Source organism: Capra hircus, chromosome 7 (assembly GCF_001704415.2).
Source record: "Capra hircus breed San Clemente chromosome 7, ASM170441v1, whole genome shotgun sequence".
NCBI lineage: Eukaryota > Metazoa > Chordata > Mammalia > Artiodactyla > Bovidae > Capra > Capra hircus.
The window spans coordinates 68577440-68593021 of record NC_030814.1 but is presented as its reverse complement, the minus strand read 5'-3'; the positions used below and the strand labels follow the sequence as shown (position 1 = coordinate 68593021).

The window sequence follows — 15582 nt, the reverse complement described above, 5'->3', positions numbered from 1 at the left end:
TACATTTTTCTTTTCTGGGAAATAGGGAAAATAGTTATTGAAGTTGTTATTTGGGAAGTCTGGATGATAAAATGACTAGAAAACAATGGACCAAATCACATAACTTATTGTGACCAAAGAGGAGGTAACTGAAGGTTGGTGAGAAGTTCTTATATGTGCATACAATACATTGAGTACATTGACCTGGTATGCATTTGAAAACTAATAAACAAGTTTCTACCTATTCTGGATCTTGCAGATAACACAAATTATCCGGGATGGTTTGGAGAAACCAGACCCTCAACTTGGACTTCATCCTGTTAGGAATCTTTGATTATAGACCCACACACATCTTCCTTTTCTCTCTGGTCTTGGGCATCTTCACAGTGGCCTTCATGGGAAACACTCTCATGGTTCTTCTTATCTACCTGGACACCCAGCTCCACACCCCTATGTATTTGCTCCTTAGCCAATTGTCCCTCATGGACCTCATGCTCATCTCTACTACTGTACCCAAGATGGCCTTCAGCTACTTGTCTGGCAGGAAATCCATCTCTCTAGCAGGCTGTGGCATCCAGATATTCTTCTATGTTTCCCTACTTGGAGCTGAATGCTTCCTGTTGGCTGTCATGGCCTATGATCGCTATGTGGCTATATGCCACCCTCTTCGATATACCATCCTGATGAATCAGAAACGCTGTGTCTTCATGACTGTTGCTTCCTGGATCTTGGGCTCTCTTGATGGGACCATTGTGCTTGTAGCAGCCCTCTCATTCCCTTATTGCAGTTCCCTGGAAATTCATCACTTTTTCTGTGATGTTGCTGCCCTTTTACCTTTATCTTGCACAGACACCTCTGCATTTGAAAATTTGCTTTTTATCTGTTGTGTGGTGATGCTGGTCTTACCAGTCTCTGTGATTATTGGTTCCTATTCACGAGTTCTTCAAGCTGTCATCAGCATGGATTCCAAGGAAAGTCGCCGCAAGGCCTTCACCATCTGCTCCTCACACCTGTCTGTGGTTGGACTCTACTATGGAGCTGCCATGTTTATGTACATGAGACCAGCTTCTAATCACACACCGGACCAGGACAAGGTGGTATCAGCCTTTTATACCATCCTCACCCCCATGCTGAACCCTCTCATCTATAGTCTTCGAAACAAAGAGGTATCTAAAGGATTTCAGAAACTGTTGAGGAAAGGAAAATTAATTTTATACAGCATCTTTGAGTGCCCACTGTGATCAATACTCCTTCCCGGAAACTTGAGTCCCTTGCATCGTCTTATTCTTCCTGGTATATTATTCTCCCACTTTTATTTCCAATTTAAAATACCTTCATTTATAGTTTATATAAACATCACAGGTAAAGAAGACAGTTTAGATAACAGCATAGGCAGCTTCACCACTGTGAATTTCTTTTATACCACTAGTTGTTAGACATGAGTACCTGATTTTAGGATGCCCGTCTTTTAACTCAGGTATAAGTCTTGATGATTTTGCTTTTTCCAAGACAAAAGGTTGGAGTCGAACCACTGAAGTCTCTATTTAACAATTACTTACCTTAAATGAACTTGTCTTCATTTTAGCCCTATTTGAACCCATGTTTTGACTTTTATTCTTGACTCTTTCCTACTTAATTCCAAAGAATTTAGAAATTGATAGTTAACATTGACAATTATGTCAAATAAGTCATATGTCTACATAAGCTAACAGAGACTTACACATTTTTTTTGCCTTTAAATAAAAAGTGAATATTTTAATGAGTCCACATAAAATATCTATTTGTTTAAGCTGCACAACCTTCATCTTTATTGTAACTGACTTTGTCACTCAATCTTATATTGATAACTAAAATCTATTTAAGATACTAGAAAACTAACAAACAGTTTCTAGAATTGCTAATCATGATTTTGCACACAGCTGTAAAAAAAAATTGCTATAAATTATGCCACAAAACTGGAAATTTTTTTTTTCTCAGAGGAAACTTATGGTCTCTGAATGCCCATAACAGCTGTTTTAATGTTCTGTTGAGTGCCCACACATCGATGCAACCAAAGAGTCATTAATTTTTTGCAATTTACAAACATAAATAATCTAATCTTTAAAAACAATCCTTACATGCTCATGAGATTAACTTGATTTATGAATTTATAACTGTAATCCAATCTTTATTGTGCAATTTATTATTGTTCTGTAAATGTTTTTTTAAACTAAAATTAGACTTTATACTTAAACAAAATGTTCCATGGGTTGTAATATGTTGCATCTCTTTTTAGAAAAATGACAATTTTTGAGATATGTAGAATATTCTAAATATATGTATATTCTCAGGATTTTTAAAAATAAAATTCACATACAATGAAATTCAACACTTTAAAGTGCAGAGTTCAGTTATTTTTCAGTAGATTCACAGATAAGTGCAAACATTTTCATTATCTAATTCCAAAAGATGCTCATACCTATTATACCCATTAGCATTCATTCATCATTTCCTTCTCCCCCAACTGCAGGCAATCACTGTTCTTTGTCTCTGTGGCGTTTGCCTATTTAGGATGTAGCATATAAACGAAATCTGCAAATGTGGTATTATTTCGTGACTAGTTTCTCTCATTTACCATAATGTTTTCAAGGTTCATGTTGAAGCACATATCAGTTCTTTATTACTTTCTGTGACTGAATAATATTCTACTTAAGGTTATACAACACTTTGCTTATCCAATCAACAATTGATAGAAATTTCAGAAATTTTGGAGAAGGAAATGGCAACCCACTCCAGTACTCTTGCCTAGAAAATTCCATGGATGAAGGAGCCTGGTAGGCTACAGTCCATGGGGTCACAAAGAGTCGGACACGACTGAGTGACTTCACTTTCTTTTCACTTTCAGAACTTCACTCATTGCCCAGTGGTTTAGACTCCACACTTCTAGTGCAGGGGGACATGGGTGCAATTCCTGGTCTGGGACCTAAGATCCCATATACTGCACGGCACAGCCAGAAAACAAAACTTAAGGAAAAAAAAAGATAAGATGTTTTTACTTTGACTAAAATGAATACTACTATTATTAGCATTCACATACACATTTTTGTGTGGACATATGTTTCCAGTAAGTAGAATTGTTCAGCCATATTTTTAACTCTTTGCAGAACTGCCAAATTGATTTCTATGATGGCTAAAAAATTTTACATTTCCACCATCAGTGTAGGGGGCTTTCAATTCCCCCACATTCTTGTCAACTCATAACTTTCCACTTTTTAAAGATCATAGTCATTCTAGTATGTCTAAAGTGGCATTTTGTTGTTTTTTTATTTACATTTCCCAAATGACTAATCATATTAAACATCTTTTCATGTCCTTATTGTCATTTGAATATCTTCTTTGAATAAAGATCTATGTAGTTCCTAGGCCATTTAAAATTGAAGGAATCCTAAGGCTTAGAAGACCTTCCCTGGTGGCTCAGATGGTAAAGCATCTGCCTGCAGTGAAGGAGACCTGGGTTCCATCACTGGGTTGGGAAGATCTCCTGGAGAAGGAAATGGCAACCCACTCCAGTACTCTTGCCTAGAGAATCCCATGGACAGAGGAGCCTGGTGGCCCACAGTCCATGAGGTCTCAAAGAATCTGACACTGACTGAGCTACTTCACTTAAGGCTTAGAAAAGAAGATAAAGACCTCAAAGAAGATAGAGACCTTGTAGTAAGGCCTGGAAAAAGAAGATAATGAACTCAGAGGCCCTTGCTGAACCACCTGACTTCAGGGATAACAAAACTGAACTTTAAGCCTCACCCCAATACTCTGGACAGATTGCATCACTTTCGATCCGCTGCCTGGACCTTTCCACTGCCTGCTCAAATGCGACTGTCATCTCAGCTAAAGAATACCCCAAATGCCCACCTAACTAAAAACCTCCTGTTATCACTTCTGCAAGTTCAGTTCAGTTCAGTTGCTCAGTCGTGTCCGACTCTTGTGACCCCATGAATCGCAGCACACCAGGCCTCCCAGTCCATCACCAACCCCGGAGTTCGCTCAGACTCACGTCCATTGAGTCAGTGATGCAATTTAGCCATCTCATCCTCTGTCGTCCCCTTCCCCCCTGCCCCCAATCTCTCCCAGCATCAGAGATTTTCCAGTGAGTCAACTCTTCACATGAGGTGAACAAAGTACTGGAGTTTCAGTTTTAGCATCATTCCTTCCAAAGAACACCCAGGACTGATCTCCTTCACAATGGACTGGTTGGATCTCCTTGAAGTCCAAGGGACTCTCAAGAGTCTTCTCCAACACCACAGTTCAAAAGCATCAATTCTTCGGCACTCAGCCTTCTTCACAGTCCAACACTCACATCCATACATGACCACAGGAAAAACCATAGGCTTGACTAGACGGACCTTAGTCGGCAAAATAATGTCTCTGCTTTTGAATATGCTATGTAGGTTGGTCATAACTTTTCTTCCAAGGAGTAAGCGTCTTTTAATTTCATGGCTGCAGTCACCATCTGAAGTGATTTTGGAGCCCCCAAAAATAAAGTCTGACACTGCTTCTACTGTTTCCCCAACTATTTCCCATGAAGTGATGAGACCAGATGCCATGATCTTCATTTTCTGAATGTTGAGTTTTAAGCCAACTTTTTCACTCTCCTCTTTCACTTTCATCAAGAGGCTTTTTAGTTTTTCTTCACTTTCTGCCATAAGGGTGGTGTCATCTGCATATCTGAGGTTATTGATATTGCTCCCGGCAATCTTTATTCCAGCTTGTGCTTCTTCCAGTCCAGCGTTTCTCATCATGTACTCTGCATAGAAGTTAAATAAGCCGGGTGACAATATACAGCCTTGACCTACTCCTTTTCCTGTTTGAAACCAGTCTGTTGTTCCATGTCAAGTTCTAATTCTTGCTTCCTGACCTGCACACAGATTTCTCAAGAGGCAAGTCAGGTGGTCTGGTATTCCCATCTCTTTCAGAATATTCCACAATTTATTGTGATCCACACAGTCAAAGGCTTTGGCATAGTCAATAAAGCAAAAATAGATGTTTTTCTGGAACTCTTTTGCTTTTTCCATGATCCAGCAGATGTTGGCAATTTGATCTCTGGTTCCTCTGCCTTTTCTAAAACCAGCTTGAACATCAGGAAGTTCACGGTTCATGTATTGCTGAAGCCTGGCTTGGAGAATTTTGAGCATTACATTACTAACGTGTGAGATGAGTGCAACTGTGTGGTAGTTTGAGCATTCTTTGGCATTGCCTTTCTTTGGGATTGGAATGAAAACTAACCTTTTCCAGTCCTCTGGCCACTGCTGAGTTTTCCAAATTTGCTGGCATATTGAGTGTAGCACTTTCACAGCATCATCTTTCAGGATTTGAAATAGCTCCACTGGAATTCCACCCGCTCCACTAGCTTTGTTTACAGTCATGCTTTCTAAGGCCCACTTGACTTCACATTCCAGGATGTCTGGCTCTAGGTGAGTGATCACACCATCATGATTATCTGGGTTGTGAAGATATTTTTTGTACAGTTCTTCTGTGTATTCTTTCCACCTCTCTTAATATCTTCTGCTTCTGTTAGGCCTATACCATTTCTGTCCTGTGTCGAGCCCATCTTTGCATGAAATGTTCCCTTGGTATCTCTAATTTTCTTGAAGAGATCTCTAGTCTTTCCCATTCTGTTGTTTTCCTCTATTTCTTTGCATTGATCCCTGAGGAAGGCTTTCTTATCTCTTCTTTCTATTCTTTGGAACTCTGCATTCAGATGCTTATATCTTTCCTTTTCTCCTGTGCTTTTCACCTCTCTTCTTTTCACAGCTGTTTGTAAGGCCTCCCCAGACAGCAATTTTGCTTTTTTGCATTTCTTTTCCATGGGGATGGTCTTGATCCCTGTCTCCTGTACAATGTCACAAACCTCATTCCATAGTTCATCAGGCACTCTATCTATCAGATCTAGGTCCTTAAATCTATTTCTCACTTCCGCTGTATAATCATAAGGGATTTGATTTAGGTCATACCTGAATGGTCTAGCAGTTTTCCCTACTTTCTTCAATTTCAGTCTGAATTTGGCAATAAGGAGATCATGAACTGAGCCACAGTCAGCTCCTGGTCTCGTTTTTGTTGACTGTGTAGAGCTTCTCCATCTTTGGCTGCAAAGAATATAATCAATCTGATTTTGGTGTTGACCATCTGGTGATGTCCATGTGTAGCGTCTTCTCTTGCGTTGTTGGAAGAAGGTGTTTGTTATGATCAGTGCATTTTCTTGCCAAAACTCTACTGGTCTTTGCCCTGTTTCATTCCACATTCCAAGGCCAAATTTGCCTGTTACTCCAGGTGTTTCTTGACTTCCTACTTTTGCATTCCAGTCCCCTGTAATGGAAAGGACATCTTTTTTGGGTGTTAGTTCTAAAAGGTCTTGTAGGTCCTCATAGAACCATTCAACTTCAGCTTCTTAAGTGTTACTGGTTGGGGCATAGACTTGGATAACTCTGATATTGAATGGTTTTTCTTGGAAACGAACAGAGATCATTCTGTCGTTTTTGAGATTGCATCCAAGTACTGCATTTCGGACTCTTGTTGACCATGATGGCTACTCCATTTCTTCTGAGGGATTCCTGCCCGCAGTAGTAGATATAATGGTCATCTGAGTTAAGTTCACCCATTCCAGTCCATTTTAGTTCACTGATTCCTAGAATGTCAAATTCACTCTTGTCATCTCTTGTTTGACCACTTCCAGTTTGCCTTGATTCATGGACCTGACATTCCAGGTTCCTATGCAATATTGCTCTTTTCAGCATTGGACCTTGCTTCTATCACCAGTCACATCCACAGCGGGATATTGATTTTGCTTTGGCTTCATCCCTTCATTCTTTCTGGAGTTATTTCTCCACTGATCTCCAGTAGCGTGTTGGGCACCTACTGACCTGGGGAGTTCCTCTTTCAGTATCCCATCATTTTTCCTCTTCATACTGTTCATGGGGTTCTCAAGACAAGAATACTGAAGTGGTTGCCATTCCCTTCTCCAGTGGGCTTCATTCTGTCAGGTCTTTCCACCATGACCCACCCGTCTTGGGTTGCCCCTCAGGCATGGCTTAGTTTCATTGAGTTAGACAAGGTTGTGGTCCTAGTGTGATTAGATTGACTAGTTTTCTGTGATTATGGTTTCAGTGTGTCTGCCCTCTGATGCCCTCTTGCAATACTTACCATCTTATTTGGGTTTCTCTTACCTTGGTCATGGGTTATCTCTTCACGTCTGCTCCAGCAAAGCGTAGCCGCTGCTCCTTACCTTGGATGAAGGGTATCTCCTCACCGCTGCTGTTCCTGACCTTCAATGTTTGATAGCTCCTCCAGGCCCTTCTGCACCCGAGCAGCCACCACTCCTTGGATGTGGGGTTGGTCTTCCCAGCCGCCACCCCTGGCCTCAGGCGTGGGGTGGCTCCTCCCAGTTGTTGCCCCTGACCTTGGACTTGGGGTGGCTCCTCTCGGCCATTCCTTCAAAGAAGCCTGACAGGCTACAGTCCATGGGGTCGCAAGAGTTGGATATGACTTAGGGACTAAACCACATAGTCAGGATAATATCAGGGCTTCCCTTGTGGCTCAGCTGACAAAGAATCCGCCTGCAATGTGGGAGACCTGGGTTCAATCCCTGGGTTGCGAAGATCCCCTGGAGAAGGAAAAGGCTACCCACTCCAGTATTCTGGCCTCAAGAATTCCATAGACTGTATAGTCCATGGGGTCACAACAAGTCAGATACAACTGTGCAACTTTCACTTTCAGATATACTCCCTTATTATCCTAGTCAGGTGATACTGTTAGGGGAAGCACACTGATTGAAACCTTCCCTTTGTAAGAATCCTCCCTGATCCATCACATGTTTAGCCCGGTCATTAGACCAACTGTCACCCCTCTTTGCCTGAATAAAAGGTAACCTGTCTCTGTTGAGGTCATCTTCCTTTCTTATTTGCCTCATCTCAAACTATTCCTCACAAAATTGGTTATAAACGTGTTTTTGTTGTTGAGTTTTTAGGCTTCGTTTATATTCTGGATAACAGACTCTTATCAGATATATTTTGCAAATATTTTCCCTTCAATGTGTTGTTTTCACTCTGTTTTTAACATCCTTAGAATTAGAATTTATAAACTTGTTTTATTTTGATGTAGTCCAAAGTATTTAACATTTTAATGCTTAAGATTTTTGCATAATTTCTGGAAAATCATCATTTAATACAAAGTCAAAAGATCAATGTTTCCCTCTTGAGTTTTATAGTTTTAGTTCTTATATGTCATTGGTACCTTTGAAGTAATTTTTTGTGTATGGTGTGAGACAGGGTCAACTTTATTATTTTGCTTTGCTGTATCCAGTTGTCACAGCACCATTTATTGAAGAGACACTACTTTCTCCATTATTTTTATTTTTGGTACATCTGTAGAAAAATCAGTTGACCATAGATGGATATAATTACTCTTGAACTGTTAATTCTATTTCATGCATCTACATATTTATTCTTTTGTTATTGCTGTACTGCCTTGATCACCATAGTTTCAATGTAAATGAAAACTCAGAAAGTGTTGTTAGGTAGTTAGAATAGGAAAAAGGAGTCCAGAATGGTGATGGTATTCCCTTCCTTCTTTTGATAAGGAAGGAAAAAGCCCATGAAAATAGAAAAAAGGAAGGTCCGAGGACCAGAGTAAGGACATCGGGTAAAACAAACAGCACTCCTGGCCAGTCCAGTTTACATACACCAGGCCCAGGGGGAGGGAAAAACATATAAGGAGAGGAGCCAAAGGGCCAGAAGTCTCGCTCTCTCTCTTCTCTTCACGTCTTTTGGTTTGGCATGCCCTCATGCCTCGAGGATATATTTTCCTTTATTTTCTAAATAAAACTGAACTGTAACACAGAGCTATAACACTGTCTGAGAGCTGTAACAAGCGAAGGGCTTTAACGTCCATTGTTTCAAATTTTTGTTGTGATGAGACAGAACCAAGGAAATAGCATATTCCCCTTACAGTGTGAATTCTCTTTGTTCTGGTAAAACTTGCTTAAGATATTCTAGGTATCTTGAAATACCGTATAAAATTTAGGATTAGCTTGACAATTCTGAAAAAAGAGCAGCTGGAACTTTTTTATAGAGATGGTATTGCATCTATAAATCAATTTGGGGGATGTTTTCCAACTTAACAATAATATTCCTCTAATTGATTGACACCGAATATCTTTGAATTTCTTTCTCGTAGTGTTTCTTTTCCTCAAAATTTTGCAAGCCTAAAAATCTGTTATTTTGTTTAATTTATTAGTAAATATATTATTCTTTTTATGGCATGACATATGAACTGTTTACTTAATTTTATTTTCTTATTGTTCATTGCTAGTGTCACTCTATTGCTTTTTTGACATTAAGGCAACTGTGCATCTTTTAAAATATTTTTCCTCTGTATGATTATTTCTTATTTTCTTTTAATGGCCTTTCTATATTTTCATCTTTACAGAGATGATCTCATTTTGTTTATACAACTCGATATTGACTTTTCCTCTTGTTTACTTCCAAATGTATGTTTTTGCTGTTTGTGTCTGTGGAATCACCAGACAAGCTCTCTTAGGGACTCTGTACTTGGGATAGCCTGAATTATCATGCTCTTATTTTGCAGACATATTTATGGTTCTTCTGAAAGATATACTTTGACGCATAATCCTCCAAGAAATCCAGAACTATTTAGTTCATTCCTATCTCAAACTTTGCCCAATTTAATTTCATTGCCTATGGCTCCCCAGGTGGTGCTAGTGATAGGGAACCTGCTTACCAATGCTGACTGAAGTGACTTAGGATACACACATGAAAACAAATATTAGACTTTGGTATTTCTTTCTCTCCCTGGATATTATATAGTCAGGCAAAACTCTGCAGTCAGAGACTTGTCTTCACAACTCAGCCTTCTCACTAGATATGTACCCATGGGAAAATTAGCATATTCTCTCTGCTTCAGTTTTTATGTCTGTTAAATGGGGTGGAAATTATAATAATGGGAAAATGGTGTGAATTATATGAGTGTATATTTTTGAGACACTCAGAACAGTCCCATGCAGATTAGTACTTTGCAAGAATCAGAGTTTTAAAATCATTATGAGGCCTAAAATGCACTGATGCTTATGATTTTTAAGTGTGTACATTCATACACACAAACATTCAACTATATACTAAGAAAGCTGTACTTTGCGCTGTGCTGTGTCGTGTCCAACTCTTTGCGACCCTATGGACTATAGCCTGCCATGACTGCATGAGAATTGGAAATATATATGAAAACTATGAAGTTATGTTTCTATCATTTTGCTTTCACAAGGGATAAAGCAATGATTTTAAAGCAATTTACTAAGAAGAAATCTGAATCACTAATAAACATATAAAACAGCTACTCAAATCAGTAATGAAAATTTGTACAATTATAAGAATGAGAAACCATTTCTTACAAATAGGTTTACAAAGTGTTTTTTTTTAATTAAGCAATAGAAAATGATTTTTGAGATTGTGATGAAAGAAAATGCTATTTCTGTTTATGTAGCTAATGAGAATGTAAAATAGCTCAAGAATTCTTGCATGTGAATGGGCAGTATTTTTGAAAATTCATATATTTCCCTTCTAAGGACCTTATTCCTATCCTACATTACTCCTGAGCAGAAACATCATTAATAAGATGGAGAATGACTTAAAAATTGAAGTTAATATTAAAAGAGTGATAGATTCATGGAGAGATAATAGTTCAGAATTGGACATGAAAATAAGATGAAAGAAGGATATCATAAAATTTATACTTAGCAAGCATTTGTTAAGATCTGGTATTCAGAAAAAATATTGAGTAAAGATAAATAGATGCAGTAGTCATAATACTAATGAAAGAGTAAGAGAGCAAATAAAAATCTTAGGAAGTCAAATTATTTCATGGAAGAAAAATTAACTAATTATATAGTATCTGGAGACATTGACAAGACAACCAGTACTGGAATCAAGAGAAAGTGACCACAAATGTCAAGTTTTCAGAAAAGGAATAAATTAAAATAATGTTGACATCTCTAGTATAGGAATCTCAAGTCAAATGACTCCAAATCTCAAGTCAATTCACTCCACTTGTGAATCATCAATTTAAAAATAAATAATGAATTTTAATAGTTTTACTTAGATATAATAAAGCTTACAGCTCAATGAGTATTTACTTATTTTAAAATGAGGAATCCAAATGTTGTTTTGGAACTTATATAGTTAATAATGAAATAATTAGAAATTATGAAAGAAGTGTGAATATAGAGAGATTAATATATGAACAGTCAGAAAATACAGATGATAAGAATTAAGGAATTTATATTATTAATCTAGAAAGTGACAAACTTTTATATTAATAGTAAATATTAATATGATTCACACTTTAAAGATAGAAAACTATTTTTATATGAGGCCTTAGGAGAAAAAATGAGTGATCACATATATAACTGTAATTAAAGACAAGGGACTGGATAACCTGGAGGGATTTCAAATAGAAAGATGACTTAGCAAAATGTTATTAAATAGGTTTTCTCTAGAAATTTAAGCATTTTTATCTAGCAAGTAGTACCATGTCTTCTTAGGAACATTTGGAAGTGATAGCTTATGATGAATAATTTTGGATTCGTGATCTCTAAAGAAGAAGATTTAACTTCAGGACCAAAGACCAGGCTTGATCACTCAAGACCTTTTGTATAGCAGGCTTTCATTAAGGTATAAAAAGGGGACAGAGAAAGCTTCTGATATAGACATTAGAAGGGGGATGGAGAGTGCCCCCCTGCTAGTCTTTAGCAAGCTGTTTTATGTCTGTTAGAAAGTTATTAATCAGATAAGAGAAACACCTCAAGGCTGACAGCGTTTCACCAGGCCCATCTCCCACAATATGCATTTTTGAGAGAGGATGGCACAAGATGTATCATCCCCCAGCCATAAAACAATTGATATGAATACTGGTTTACTGAGCTACTATCAAGCCCAAGGTTTGAGAAAAGAAAAAAGTTAGTCTTAGGTGGAACCAGAGAAAGGCAAATTCCAAAGCAAATACATAGTTTCATTAACATAGGAAAGTTAAGGAAAACATTTCCACAGAGAAATCTCCTTTTAATTTTGTGTGGAGAAGGAAAAAAAAATCTGGGAATAGCAGTTTGTTTCCTCCTGCTGCTTAAGGGAGAGGGAAAAATTGTCTGATTCTTGCAGCCTATTTCCTCAGTTTGGAGACCCCTGGCCTTGCTGCCTGTTACCTCTCAGAAGGTAAGTCTGAGGGAGATGATAATTATTTCAAAATATCTCAGCATTTCAGGAGTACAGCAGGATGGAGCTATATTTTATTCAAAAGCTATATATTAGAATAAGCTAAGATGATTACTTTTGATAGAGATTAGCATTGCAGGAAGGGGGATCCCTTTCAGGGCCCGAAACTGGGCTCTTGTCTAACACTCTGAAATGAATTGTCCGAGGAGACACATGAGCTATCAAAGCAAGAGATTTTATTGGGAAAGGGTGCCCGAGCAGAGAGCAGTAGGGTAAGGGAACCCAAGGCAAACTGCTCTGCCACATGGCTCACAGTCTCAGGTTTTATGGTGATGGGATTAGTTTCCAGGTTGTCTTTAGCCAATCATTCTGACTCAGAGTCCTTCCTGGTGGTACACAGCTTGTTCAGCCAAGTTGAATGCCAGCGAGAAGGATTCTGGGAGGTGGTCTGACATGTGGTGTCTCCTTTTGGCTCTTCTGGTTGGTAGTGGCTTATTAGCTCTGTCTTCCTTACCAGGAACTCCTGTTGTAAAACAACTCATGCAGATGGTTTCTATGGTGCCTGGCCAGGGTGGGCAGTTTCAGTCAATGTGCTTCCCCTAACATTAGCACAAAAGTCATAAAATAATGGATAACTATGCTGTGCTTTAAATCAGATTTTCTGTCAAATAAAATGCATAATTTTAGTTAATTTGGCAGAACCACACGAAATTTTTTTTTTCCCAAAGCCAAAAACCAAAATACCAGTTACTGCTCTGCATTACACCCAGAGGAAAGAAAACACATGCAAAGACATAGAAAGGAAGCCATTGCCTTCAATAATGAAGTAACAGGTAAGAGAAGAGAAAAAATAAAATAGATGTATAAACAGGCATTAAAAAATACGCTGCTGTGAAGCCAAAGAATCCCCTGAATGAATCTGGCTAAGGAAATTGAAAAGATAGAATAGTCTAAAGTATGAGTAATCTCTCTTCCCTCCTATAGTATTTATTTATTTAAAAATACTTACATAGTTATAGGTATTAAATATATATATATATTTTTAAACTATATCCCAGGTAATATCCATACTTTGTAAACATGATCTCATTTAGTCTTAATAACACCCTACAATATAGATATAGAAAATGTCAAATTTTACAGAGTAAAAAATAAAGCTTAGAGAAATTAACTAAGATCACACAGATAAAATGATTCGTTCCAGGTGTTTGAACTGTGCTATTGCACTCTAGTCTGCTTCTCCAGAAAAATGACCTGTACCAGGATATTTCATGGGTACACCTTATCTTAATAGATAGAGTTAGTAATGGTCATATTGGTGAGAAATTTTATCTACTATAATTCACTATTATAAGCAACATGTACTATTAGATACACTTCTGATTAACAGTTTCTCAATCCCTTCTCTTCACTTGGTATTTGATTAATCCTATCTCATTTCTAAACATACATGCTTTCTTCCACACTTTGGTAGAAAGAATTTTTTATTAATATCATAGAGTGGTACGCTAAATTCCATAGAAAAACGTAACAGAAAATCTCATTGACTTCCCAGAAATTCATGAGTCTTCAGATGGCTCATAATGACTCTTGACTTCTGAAGGGATAATCGACACTACATATCTGAGTTGGCTGGTTGCTGAAATTAGATTATATGCCTTTTGAGAAATCACTTGTATTTTAATTATGGAACAAATATGCCTGTTAACTATGTGGTTTCTTTACCCAAATCATTAAAGCTAAAAATAAGTCTAATATCTCTTATCTACAAATTTTAAAAAATGATTCTCTGAGAAATAAGTTTTCCTATATGTGCTGTGCTAAGTTGCTTCAGTCATGTCCAGCTCTTTGCGACTTCATGGACTGTAGCCTGACAAGCTCCTCTATCCATGGGATTCCCTTGTCTACACATTTTTAAAAAGTGATACTCAGAGAAATAGAATTTGCTATATATAGACATTATAGCAATTGTGATCTAGGCTAAAAATTCTTGATATTTCCATAACAAAATATTGGAGATTTCTTACATGTTGTATTCTCCACAGTGAATATATTCATCATGCCATGGGAGAATCATACTTTAAACTCTAACTTCATCTTGCTGGGAATCTTTGATCACAGTCCCACCCACATCTTCCTCTTCTCTCTGGTCTTGGGCATCTTCACAGTGGCCTTCATGGGAAACACTATCATGGTTCTCCTCATCTACCTGGATACTCAGCTCCACACTCCCATGTACTTGCTCCTCAGTCAGCTATCCCTCATGGACCTCATGCTTATTTGTACCACTGTACCCAAGATGACTTTCAACTACTTGTCTGGAAAGAAGTCCATCTCTCTGGCTGGGTGTGGAACCCAGATATTCTTATATGTGTCCCTGCTTGGATCTGAATGCTTCCTGTTGGCTGCAATGGCCTATGATCGGTATGTTGCCATTTGCCACCCATTAAGATACTCAGTTCTCATGAGCCAGAAGATCTGTTGTCTCGTGGCTGTTTCTTCTTGGGTTGTTGGTTCTTTTGATGGCATAATTGTTATTGCAGTTGCATTGTCCTTCCCATATTGTGGTTCCAGGGAAATACCCCACTTTTTCTGTGATGTCCCTGCCCTTCTCACTCTCTCATGCACTAACACATTGTTATTTGAAAGGTTAATGTTTATTTGCTGTGTAATTATGCTTCTTTTCCCTGTAGCAGTCATTATTGCTTCCTATGTCCGTGTTATTATGGCTGTCATTCGCATGGGATCTGGAGAGGGTCGCCGCAAAGCTTTTGCGACCTGTTCTTCCCACCTCATGGTGGTGGGAATGTATTATGGAGCTGCCATGTTCATATATATGCGGCCTGTGTCTGACAGATCCCCTACCCAGGACAAGATGGTATCGGCCTTCTATACCATCCTCACTCCCATGCTGAATCCCCTCATCTACAGCCTCCGAAACAAGGAAGTGGCCAGAGCATTCATGAAGGTGTTAGGGAGGGGCAAGTCTGGAGAATAAATTGCCTGATTAACTTTTTTTTGCAGTTTTGTTTTATGCTTAAATTTATTTATTTAACCATTGTAATTTAGCACTCAATATTTACCCATCTTTTTACTAAAAAAATTATGAACAGGCAAACAAGTTTTAGAAAGTTTGAAAAAAAAAACTGCATTCTTGTTTGTTCCAATATTATATTTCTTTCATTATAGAAAAGTTAAAGTATGACCATGAGTAAATATGTACTGCAAGCTAATATGCACAACTATATACTTATTTTATAAGATACCACTTAAGAAATTAGAGGTATTTACCCAACATGAAATTACCACATAATTCCATAATTAAATAGAACACTGATAAATGTTTTGCGTT

The 15582-nt window shown here is 37.9% G+C and overlaps 2 protein-coding genes across 2 annotated transcripts; both read left to right on the top strand.

The window, feature by feature from the left end:
* On the top strand, positions 258 to 1220 carry LOC102174652 (olfactory receptor 2M4-like). Its single transcript, XM_013965439.2, has one exon. It carries the CDS (start codon positions 258 to 260, stop codon positions 1218 to 1220), a length of 963 nt encoding a protein of 320 aa, XP_013820893.2.
* On the top strand, positions 14290 to 15228 carry LOC102173555 (olfactory receptor 2M3-like). The gene has a single exon (XM_013965440.2). It carries the CDS (start codon positions 14290 to 14292, stop codon positions 15226 to 15228), a length of 939 nt encoding a protein of 312 aa, XP_013820894.1.

Excerpts from the sequence above, each read along its gene's own strand:
- LOC102174652 (XM_013965439.2), top strand. The coding sequence starts at position 258 with ATGGTTTGGAGAAACCAGACCCTCAACTTGGACTTCATCCTGTTAGGA.
- LOC102173555 (XM_013965440.2), top strand. The coding sequence starts at position 14,290 with ATGCCATGGGAGAATCATACTTTAAACTCTAACTTCATCTTGCTGGGA.